Source organism: Alexandromys fortis, unplaced genomic scaffold (genome assembly GCF_014885135.2).
Source record: "Alexandromys fortis isolate MF-2015 unplaced genomic scaffold, M_Fortis_MF-2015_v1.1 scaffold_169, whole genome shotgun sequence".
NCBI lineage: Eukaryota > Metazoa > Chordata > Mammalia > Rodentia > Cricetidae > Alexandromys > Alexandromys fortis.
In genome coordinates, this window is record NW_026068076.1 from 1,837,059 (window position 1) to 1,849,322 (window position 12,264).

Below are 12,264 nucleotides of genomic sequence, written 5' to 3' on the forward strand. Positions count from 1 at the left end.
ATATGTTTCTACTCTTGTTTAAGGTATTGTACCTATGCAGCCTATTTTAAAATGTAAAGAAATACAAGTTAGTAGTTTGTCATTTATAAAAATCAAATTTGAGTTATGTTATGCATGTTTACACGGTTAAACAGAGATATATTTTAGATAAATGTTCTTCAAACACTTCAGAGATATATAGATTATGGCATTTAAGACGTTTTCATAACCTTAGGTTTTTCATGACAATGAGGCACGTTTGCACCTGGCTGGTGCGGGAGAATTGTCTGTATTCTGTCAATCTCAATCATGTTATAAACAAAAGCTGACTGGCCAAGCAGTATAGGCGGGAAAAGCAGACAGGAAGTAGAGGTGATGCAATGAGAACAAGAGAATTCTGGGAAGGAGGAAGTTGATTCCTCCCATTCCAGCCCAGTCCTGCACAGACCATCACCAAGGAAGCAGGATGTGACCTGCCAGCTGAAAAGGATACCTAGCCATATGGCAAAAATAGATCAGAATAATGGGTTAATATAAGCTACAAGAGCTAATAAGTAGCCTGAGTTAAAGAGCCAATCAGTTTATAACTTATAGAGATCTCTGTGTGATTTTCTTTGGGGCTGGCCAGCTGTGGGGTACCGGGCAGGAGAGAAACCCCAACAAGCAGGCCCCGTTCATGTTACACCTGGCAGCACCAATTTACTTCCAAAACAGATGATGGGCATAAAAGAACTTCCACATGGTGTTTGTTTTCAATGTGACAAAGTTAGCTACTGGGCAAAAAACTGCCCTTGCCCCGACTAATGACAATATGTTATCCAAATTGGATGAGCAGGAAACAAAAGAAGGCAACTGCCAAACTTTGCCATGACAAGTTATGACAGTCCTTCAAATTTCCAACTTTGTAGAAACGTCTGTCCCATATACTAGGCCTGTGGGCCAAAGATGGATGCATCAACATTACAGAGGACCTTTGGGTGACTGTCCAGGTACCCAGCTATTTCTTTCATTTCTATAGTTTTGAAGTTGTTTGCTTTGCTCTTTCTGTTACTCGAGTAATAATATATCCTTCACAGGTCTCTGATGAAGTTGAAGACGACGAGTTAGTTATAATTTTCCTTCTTACCAAATTAAGAAGAAAAAAACTCAAGAAGTAAAAAATTGTATAGGTTAAGAGACATAAAAGCTTAAATTGTTTATCTAAGAAAATATTTTGAGGTTTAAAATGATAGTTTTGGGTTGGTAAATCAAGTTAGGATAGGAAGCAAATTAGATACAAAACACTGTATTAGCTCACCAAGATGGGAGAGATAATAGAGTAGTTTCTTTAAATTTGCCAAACACAAACTGGACATTGTGATTGTAATCCTTACTTGATAATTGTTCTTAATGTATATAGTTTTATTGCGTTGGAGTTTAAACCTTTCCTTTTTTATTTAGACATAAAGGGGAAAATATTAAGAGATATTCAATCACACTATTAAAACCAAGTTTGCATTTGCATCGATTAAAAAAATACAGGACAGGCTCCAAAACCACAGAGAAACCCTGTCTCGAAAAACCAAAAAAAAAAAAAAAAATACCTTGGATCAGGAGGCTGAGTTAGCAACTAGTTGAGAGGAAGTAATCATAGAGCATCAGAAGGCATCCAGAAGAGAGAGAGAGAGTGACAGGAAGTGGGGGGGGGTTTAGAATGGTGTGGCCTTTTCTGGTTTGGTGGAACAGAAGCACAGGTATTCTGGAGGGGGCAGAAAGGAGAGAGGGTTAGCTAGTTGCTACTCAGCCTCACTGAGCTCATAGGTTTCCACCCAAGCATTTGAATCTCTAGTCTTAATTTTAAATATAATGACAGAGATTTAGTTAAAGCTGCCTTTAGCAGCAAAGACTAGTCCGGTACCTCCAGGAACAGAATTCCCCCCATGTGGCCTGAGAAGCTGGGCTGCTATAGAGAAGCAGGCTGGTAACTGCAGAGTTGTAATAGATGGCTGAAATAGCATCAGATAAATGTGCAGCCACTGTTCAAAATTAAAACAACATTGGAGGTCATCCTGATCTACATAGGATGCTACAGAACAAAGAAGGTTACACAGAGAAATCCTGTCTTGAAAAAAAAAAAAGAAACACAAATAAATAAATAATAAAAATAAATAAATAAATAAAGTCTGGATTTTCAAAACTACATCCTTTCTGATCCACCACCATTCCCTCTAGTCTGTCAAACTCCATTCCCATCCCTGTTGAAGAGAGAGCGGGCCCTTTGTTCCATCCCACTTGGGTAGCTTACACCTGAAATAAAACAATCACACAAAAACTGTATTCATTTAAACACTGCCTGGCCCATTATCTCTAGCCTCTTATTGGCTAACTCTCACATATTACTTTAACCCATTTCCATTAATGTGTATCGCCACTAGACTGTGGCTTACGGGCATGAGTCTAACCAGTGTCTGTCTCAGGCAGGAGAATCATGGCATCTGCCTGACTTAGCTCTTCTTTCCAGAATTCAGTTCTGTCTCCCTGCCTACCTAAGCTGCTGCCCTATCAAATGGCCAAGGCAGTTTCTTTATTCAGCCAATGAAAGCAATCTCCTACACCACGCCTCATCTCCTCTCTTAATAGCAAAGTAGTCTTCACAACTGCCCTTCTGCCAACAGCATTCTCACCAATACTTCCCATCCCTTGCCACCGACCTGGTCTCTTATTAATTACATGTTTACTGTGGTGCTTCCTAATTTATCCTTCATATATTTTCTCCTCAAGGCATTAAGCTGCTTAAGTACAAATCAGCTTCAGAGCTCCATGATTTTTCCAGATCCACCTATCTTTTCTACACAGCAATTTGTAATTCTCAATTTCCTTTTTCCTCACTCATGCATTACAAAACCCAAAGCTACCTCTACCTATGACCAGTCATAAAATCCCTGTGTTTCTACTCTTAAACAGCTCTGGTTTCTTTTACTCACAGGAACTGAAAAACAGAACTGAGGTGTGTGCCCTACCTTCTGAGGAGCTGTTTCTGAGACAGGCAATTTTACTGACACTGCATACCAGGACCAACATGACAGAATGGTTCTTCCCAAATTATAAGACTTTGCGTATACAATAAATATCACAGGAACGCTTCGGAAGTCTTCTAATCCTTCACAATGTCCCCTTAGGTCCCTACTCAGAACTTGTTGGGGAAGTATACACAATTGCTCCTTACTGCCTTGATAATAACAAAAAGAGAACTTCTGTGTTATCTTTGAAAAGTCACCGAGCAGTGGTTTGCAAAGGACAAACTGCTCTGGACGAAGCAGAAACATTCTGGGGAGAGTGGCACTATCTTGATAAATACTTCAAGCAAACTCTCGTCAGCAGAACCATCTGACATCAGGCCACCGGCTCCACTAACACACGGATGAAGGGAAATGCCACGTCACCTCGCATTCTTCAGTTGCCGGTCTTTAGGCAGCACTATTCTAAGGTGAAAGTCGCTTCCCTGTGGAAAAGAAAGGTACAAATTTACTTCTTTCACTTAATTCTAAAAATTTAAAGTTACACAAAACATATTGTCCTATATAAATATTGTCCTAAAAAATATTGTCTTATATTTATAAAGAATATCAAGTTTAGTTAAATTTTTAAACTTTAAAATACAAGCAACTATACACACACAGACACATACACACATACATGGGAAATCACAGAATATTAAGATAGGACCTGGATTTTTAAAGAAAAAGATATAAAGATATAAGGAAAAGAAATACTATGAAATTGTTAGTATTTCTTAAAGTATAATTTCACTAAAAATAATATTGCTTCAAGTTGCTATGGATGAGGAAGAAAGAATTTACCATATAATCCAGTTTGTAATTTCTAAGTTTTAATAAAATGAAAATGCAGTGTTATGTAACCTCAGCGTTTAGACATAACAGATAATTTTAGGGGCTGGAGAGATGTCTCAGCTGGGCAACAGCCTCCTGCATAAGCATGAAGATCTAAGGTCAAATCCTAGCACCCACATAAGAAGCCTGTAACCCCAGTGCTGTGTATGTGAAGGTAGGAGGATCTCTGGGGCTTGCTGGCCTCTGGTCTAGCTCCGAGTTTAATAAGAAACCATGTCTCAAAATAGCAGAGGATGGCAGAGGAGGAAAGCCAACGTCCTCTGCAACAGAAACATGTTCATGAGTATGCATACATGTGTATACCACACATATCTACACACCAAAGCAGATATGTACACCTGTACACCACCACACACACACACACACACACACACATTCCAACATGCACTGTGAAACAATTTATATAGTTAACCTTCAATCAGTAAAAAAGTAGTATATTAAGTTTTTTAGTTTAAATATTTATTAGTTATACAAAATTTCTCTCAAGAGTCTACAGGAAGAAAAATATGAGTCTCTGAAAAAAATGTGTTTGGTTTTACTTTCTTTCAAAAGTGAATAGATAAGCAGTTTAAACTTTGTAGCTTAAATAGGATGATACATGTGAAATCTGAGCAAAAAATAAGCAGGAAAAGACAAACAGAAATGTAATCTTTTACTCCAACAATATAAAATGAAAAGAGTAATAAAATTCTTGAAAAACAATTACCATGTGGAATTTTAGCAGACTCCCTCCAAGCAGATTCGAAAACAGAGGAACACAATTAAATGTACCCCATAACCTTTACTTTCATGGTAATATTACAGTTCTGACTTTCATTACATTTAAATGTCCTTTAAAAAATGAAACAAAATGTACTACTGACCTTTTCAAAAGGTCAAGTAACAATAATTCACTATTTCATTAAAGCACTAACAGGTATTATGTAGTAACTTTCGCCTAACTTCAGAGGCACCCCACACGTAGGGCTGAGAGCGAGATGAAATGCACATTGTACAGGGAAGCAGTAAAAGCAATTCAGCTTTACCTGGAAGAATAAAAGTCAAAGTCCCAGATTTGGGAAACCCAGTCACTGTAAAAAGTCAAGTATCTTAAGTGGGCCAATACTTGACTTTTCCCAAAATAAATAAATAAATAATACACACACACACACACACACACACACACCTAGACTTTCTGTAGTTAAAGCAACTAAGTAGTAATGTTCTTTCTCAAAAAACAGACTTTTGAGCTTCTGGACAACAAAAGCACAGCGAGTTGTCTAACCCTGAAAGTCCTGACACATCCCACCAAAAACTAGAATGATTAATCATACAAATAAGAAAAAAAATGACAAAAATCCCACGTTTGCAACCAGAAGTCAGAGAACACAATAATTTTGTAATTACTCAGAAGGAAAATCACTTTTGAGTAGAGCTCCTTCTGGGGCCCAACGGCAGAGAGTCAGGAGTATCATTAAAACAATATCAAAGAAGAAAGAATGAGGGGATTGGCGTTAAGTGCAAAAATCATAACAAAGAATTCTGTTAGGACTAAGCAGTGATGATAAATAAGAGAGCTAATAAGAACCAAATACTCAAGGAGAGGGGGTAATGGGCAGCCATGGATTGTGCTCTTAGCACTCAGACAGAAGAGGATCACGAGCTCGAGGCTTGTCTGGCCCACACAGTGAGATACTATTCTAAAAGAAAGCCAAGAAGATGTCTGAAAACATTTCACAGTAGGAAGAAGATTGGGTAGAAACACCCTCTGGAAACTGCACATCAGAAAGAAAAAATAACAGTGGGAAACTTGAACTTTGATGACAAAAATAAGAGCCCACAACATATCACCACTCCCACTTCCCCCCAAAATACGATCCATTAAATAGACTGCACTTTCCTTCACCAACAGAAGAGGGTGTTCTTGAATCAGAAATTTCACAAACTATTGCAAACAGCAAAACACTCACAAGCTCAAGGATCTGTGCCCCCAGCCTAAAGGTGTTACATCACACAGGCAGTGAGAAGCAAAGTATCTCAGGTGATGGTGGACCCCAGGAGAACAGAACCCAGGAACACTCTAATTAGAACAAGGAGTAGAGTATCAGGAATTGAACATTTCAAGACCAAGATGTCTAAAAATCCAAGGCCAGAAACTGAAGGAAGCAATGGACTTATTGACTAAACTCAGAAAGGAAATTAAACAAATCAAAATGACATTACAATGAGAGTAAATTCAAAGATGACAAAGGAAGAACAGGGTAAGACAGAACTTTTTTTTTTTTTTGAGTGAACTAATTTTTTTTCTTTTTGTTTTAATTTTTATTTATTAAAGATTTCTGATTCTTCCCCGCCACTACCTCCCATTTCCCTCCCCCTCCCCCAATCAGGTCCCCCTCCCTCGTCAGCCCAAAGAGCAATCAAGTTTCCCTGTCCTGTGGGAAGTCCAAGGACCACCCACCTCCATCCAGGCCTAATAAGGTGAGCATCCAAACTGCCTAGGCTCCCACAAAGCCAGTTCGTGCAATAGGATAAAAAAAACCATTGCCATTGTTCTTGAGGTCTCAGTAGTCCTCATTGTCCGCTATGTTCAGCGAGTCCGGTTTTAACCCAGGCTTTTTCAGATCCAGGCCAGCTGGCCTTGGTGAGTTTCCGATAGAACATCCCCATTGTCTCAGTGTGTGGGTGCACCCCTCGCGGTCCGGAGTTCCTTGCTCGTGCTCTCTCTCCTTCTGCTCCTGATTTGCACCTTGAGATTTCAAGACAGAACTTTTTAACAGTGGAAGAAAAGCAAGAAAAACGCCAAATGACCATGAAAAAATAAAAATAAGGATGAAGTGGGAAACACCAGAGAAAGTCCAATATACATGCAATAGGAACCACTGAAAGGGTATTTAAAATCATAGCTGAACTCCACTTTCCCAAAGTCACCACACTAAAACGGGCAAGTTTACATGAGAGAAATGAGTCACAATAACCCAGTCTGAAAAAAAAATATCAGAATTTAAAAATAGGAGAAGGGGCCAGACAGATGACTCAGTGGGTAAGGAATACGCCATCAAGCCTGGTGAGTTGCATTCCTTCTACTCACATGGTGAAGGAGTGAACCACCTCCCTCTTATCCCCTGACCCCCAGATTCAATTGTAGCTAGCATGTACCTGCATAATGCTCATACACACTAATGCACATGCATGCACATGCACACACATGCACACACATATGCACACACACATGTATGCACATCCACAAATGCACATCCATACAAAATAAATAATGCAATTTTAAGGGAAAAGCATAAAACCGAGGCTTCTAGGGAAGTAATGAAAGCTAGGAGACATACACATAGAGTATGCCAAACAATTTAGTTTTGGAAGGAGAAAGCTGAGGACAGCTTTGCACACACTACACAGCTTCTACTACAGAACTAACTCCCCAACCATTCTACAAAGGAATCTTCCAGCTCCCTCAATCCTGGCACAATCCAACCAACCAACGGAGAAATCCTTGTTATACAAGAGCCATTAAATACAGTATCTAGAAACGTATTGCTTCACGGGCACAGCCAAATTAATCTCTGCTCGTGTTTAACAAAAATAAAAGAAAACCTTAAAACAGTTGGATTCTCTTCAAGTGACAACTACCGCTGACAAGAGAAAGCATTCATAGGGGGCATACTAACAAAGCACATTACACGTTGTTCAGAGGAGAAAAATAAAGCCCACGATGGGGAGAAAAATCAAGAGACACAAATACAAAACAGCACAGATTGTGAAATCCGGGGGAACTAGTTGCCATCTCATGGTGGCACTCACACACATCATGAGATCCGGAACTGAGCCCTCTGGCCAATATCTGTGTGAATAATCTTGAAAGCAGCTTCTCGGCCACTATTTAACTTTCAGACAGTCTAGTCCTGGCAAGTATCTTTTTTTGGCATCTCAGGAGAGACCCTGAGCAGGACTCACCCACCAACGTGCTTCCAAACCCCTGATCTGCAGAAATGGATAATTAGTCTGCCCTTTTGTTTTAAGAGTCAGAAACATAAAAGGTAAGAGGTAACCAGTATGAAGTCAGCAGCACAGGCCCTAAGGCCATCAGCTGAAAGGGTGGCAAGCGCTGGGAACCTAAGAACTGAAGTTGGGTTCCTGAGAGCCCAGATGAAAGCCACCAACAATCTCAGTTCTCCCCAGGCAAACACAAAGGACCTCAGGGACAAGATGGCTAATGAGACTCACTGGAATTAGCAAGAGACGCTCCCGTAATAAGCAATGTGAAAACCTATGGAAGCAAGCATCCAGTGTGAACCTCCGACCTCCTACACACATACACTTACAGAGAGAAAGAGAGTTAATTCCTTGACTCACCCAAACTACCAAAGCTCATGAAAGAAAAAAAGCCTAATAATAGGGAAAACATCTTTCATCTATTCAGAAATAATTTGTTCACATAAAAACTGGCTGCTACGGCACCAAAAATGTATCCATAAGTTCCACAAGTGGGTAGTTTATTCGAAATACTAATTGTGGTGTAGCAAAACCAAAAGTTCTAACAAAGACGGAAATTAGAAAATGTAGAAACGTTTCCATTTAACTTAAGCTGAATGAAGAACTACAAGTAAAACTTATACAAGCTCCATATAGTGATGAAACACTGCACATAAGCATCTATACGGTACTTTCATAAGAGCAAGATGAGGAACAGCAACACCAAAGGAAACACCTTGGAAACCACAAATAGAAGCTATGCTGTCGCAGGTTGATTTGCGACAGTACAAACAAAACAAAGGAAGTAACAGTCACAATCACACAGTCAGTCAAAGAGAAGTAAGATGGGAGAGCTATCTTTTCTAGCAAAGTGCCAGTTGATAGATGGAAAAGGCATGGCAGTGTTGGGAAAGGCACAGCAGAGTTGGGAAAGCCATGGCAGTGTTGGGAAAGGCATGGCAGAGTTGGGAAAGGCATGGCAGAGTTGGGAAAGGCACGGCAGAGTTGGGAAAGGCATGGCAGAGTTGGGAAAGCCATGGCAGTGTCGGGAAAGCCATGGCAGAGCTGGCAGTGTCGGGAAAGCCATGGCAGAGCTGGGAAAGGCATGGCAGAGTTGGGAAAGGCATGGCAGAGTTGGGAAAGCCATGGCAGAGCTGGCAGTGTCGGGAAAGCCATGGCAGAGTTGGGAAAGGCACGGCAGAGTTGGGAAAGCCATGGCAGAGTTGGGAAAGCCATGGCAGTGTTGGGAAAGGCATGAGAGTAGTGGGAACGGCATGAGTGGTGGAGAAGGCATAAGAGTGTTGGGAAATAAGCATTTGCCACCAATCACTATTATTAACTAACTGGAACCAGGTCAAGAACCAAAACACTACAGAAGGTGTGTGAATGTGTAATGGATTAAAGAACCTCACACAAAAAAAGTACTTCTTAATTAGAAAAGAAAATCTGGCAGAAGTCACTCTAGTCTGGTAACTGATTTATGAACATCAGATCTGGGAACTCGAGGGGAACACAGCACTCTCTGAGGTGCCCCTGCCCAAATGCATTTCTAGAATTTAATGGTGAGAAAACATCAAACTTAATAAGCGGAAGGCTTAAAAATAAAAATTCAAGTTAATAAAAACAGACTAAAACTCCTCCAAAATAGAGATAAGAATTAAATACACCCGGGGAAATTACATCAGATAGCAATTTTAGTAAGCATACTGAAGCTAGGGCTGAATGGACTCTTGCTTTTATGAAATGAATGCTAAATTGTTCACAGATAAAGAAGCAAGAACTATGTCTATGATTTAATCTCAAGGGGTAAAGAAAACGTGTGTACGGAACCAGCCACAATCACACTTTGGATTAAACCGGTTATGCTGGATAGTTTTTAGACATTATTCAAGATTTAAAGGACTATGAAAATGAGAAATTGCCTACAGCAAAGGCTAATCTGTTTCCAGTCGAATCTGCTGGCTGTGACGGTTTCCTAAAGTACTACTGCAGATATACACAAATGTCATAAAACCCTTGGTCTGCTCGGCCTGTCCTGCACTTGCCTGGTCTAGGGTCAACCTCCAACACCGCACACATAACAAAAGGTGAACTTTCCTGAACGTCTCTGTGAAACTGGAAAACAGTCTAGCTTGATATTTCAACAACTAAGCAAGAGGTGGATTTTCCTTCTATGACAATAAAATAGAACCTCTCTTTTTTGAGATGTTCACATGGTTTTGAAAACACATAAGAAGAAGCCCAAGCTTCCTGTGTGTTCACTCAGCACACATTTTCTCAACTCCCAGTAATGCTTAGGGAAGAGGAAAAGTTTCACTCTGCAGCAGACCTGATAATGTGCTCGCTATTCTAGAGACTGCTTTAAGGAGACCTCAGCACACATGGCAATTATGACTCCTGTCACTCCGGGCAGAGTTACACGCAGCTGAGTTTAGTATTTAGAGGAGAAGTCTATACTCGAAATGCTAATTTGTTATACCATGGAGAGGCGGGAAATGAGATTGTTTTTTAAAACAGCCAGTTTCCAGTTTATCTGATGCCATCACGGCCTCTCCAAATTTCCCAGGATTTGATTTCAACTACAAAATGATGGGTTTGGGATTTAAAAAAAAAAAATTCTAGTTAATAATGAACCCAGAGCACTCAAAGTCGTGAGGTGTATGTAGTAAGAGAACTCGGGAACTCAGGAAAGGGCTCAGCCAAGAAAACCGACCGCACCTCCCCGCCCACCTCGGGCCGGGACCTACGAGCCGCCCCGCCCTCACGCCTGCGCCGGCCCCGCCCACAGCGACCGCGCAAACGCACGGACTCCGCGCTGCTTCTCGGCCAGGCTTGCCCCGAGCCGGCCGCGGAGCTCTGGGGTCGGCCTGCGCAGCGAGTGACAGGCTCCGGCGCGAGAGAATGACCCCGCGGGGTACCTGAGCCGAAATGAATCCCTCATACACTGTTTTCTCCCGGTTCTGAGGAAGCAGCAGCGGGAAGTGGCGCAACAGGTTAGCGTCTGTCTCCGCCATGGCGCGCAGGGATGGCCGCCGCACATGCGCAGTCTGCGGAGCGAGGGGGCGGGAACCGGCATTGGCGGGAAGAGTTTGGCGACTTCCCGCGGTGGTGGCTCCCGTTTGCCTACCCTGGACGGTTCAGTTGGGCCAACTAGTCCAAAGGAGACCATAGGTCTGACTGGTCAGGATTATTCTGGCCTTGACTCTACGAAAACAAAACGACAAAACCCTCCTGTTGGTTTTATTGAAGACTGCTGCAACTCCAGAACCGACTTTTCTCCTGGGAGAGCTTCTACAGTGTGCACATAGCATACTGCCTTTATCCTGAACCTGTCTCATCATCCCTCCTGTTCTGTTAGCTCTAGACTGGGTCTCCAGCATACCCCCCAAACACCCTTCAACCGATAGCATATATAAATAAACTGTAGGACGGACCTTAATACATGATGTGTTGAGTGCTGGTTCAGTGGCGTCCTGTGTTTAATCGGATATATCTGAAAGACCTGCATATAAATTGAGGGAGATTCAGTTTAACCCTGAGTCGGTTCTGATGCTCTGCACCCACCAGTACGGCGAAAACACGAAAGAGGTTGATGTTGGATTTAGTGAACTCTCCTATACATTTTGCTAACTTAAGAATGGTTGTTACTCATTCCCTTTTACTAAGTGTTGATTTTAAAAACTTAATAGTTATCATACAATAATTTGGTATTACAATAAGTCACTTTTGATCCCTACTATTTTTAAGATATCACTGTGATGACTGAAGTTAGAAAATAATCCCACACTAGTTCAGATTTACATATAATAAAGGGTTATTTATTTAGGGGAGACTCACAGATTACTGTCCTAGACTACAGTCCTCTGCATAAACAGGAAACAGAAATTGAGTCTAGCAGCCGGAAGCGTAAGCGTTACAGCTGCATTTATAGTATGAGTCCACGACCAAATGGGCTGTTATCTTAAAGGCTATTATTGAGCTAAAGGAGCTCCCACAGCATCACTGTAACACGCCAAAGATTGTGCAAAGATGATAAGATCTCTCCTATTGCCTCTTCTCTCCTATTGCCCTCGCTGTAGATCGGATTTAAAAATTTATACTTTGACAAAATGTGGCACAGTATCCTGGATGCTTAGAGAAAGCAAGAACGCTGCAACTGTGCTTAGATTAGACCACACAAAAATGGCGGTTCTCAACGTTCCTAATGTGACCCTTTGACACAGTTCCTCATGTTGAGGTCATAATTATTTCCGTTGCCACTTCATAACTGTAATATTGCTTCTGTAATGAATCACAGGGTAAATATTTTTAGAAATAGAGGTTTTCCAAAGGAGTGACGACCCACAAGTTGAGAACGAATTGCTAAGACTTGCTCGAATGGAATTCAGATTACAGTAGTGTCAGCATTAACAAACTCTTGTACAATTTATGT

General features: G+C 41.2%; 1 protein-coding gene across 3 annotated transcripts in view; it reads right to left on the reverse strand.

Annotated features, from left to right (window-relative positions):
• The window catches only part of Fancl (FA complementation group L), a 74,993-nt gene extending 63,708 nt beyond the window's left edge, over positions 1–11,285 (reverse strand). Inside the window, exons 1-3 of one of the 3 annotated variants that reach the window (XM_050121700.1) lie at positions 10,751–10,843; positions 6,310–6,597; positions 3,402–3,460 (exon numbers count right to left, since the gene is read on the reverse strand). In XM_050121700.1, the coding sequence (XP_049977657.1) occupies positions 3,402–3,460; positions 6,310–6,315 (65 nt within the window). In that variant the 5' untranslated portion in view covers positions 6,316–6,597; positions 10,751–10,843. Of the gene's footprint in view, positions 1–3,401; positions 3,461–6,309; positions 6,598–10,750 lie in introns of all 3 variants that reach the window. The other 2 variants (XR_007588638.1, XM_050121699.1) reach the window with 2 other exon arrangements.
• Between the last annotated feature and the right edge of the window lie 979 nt (positions 11,286–12,264).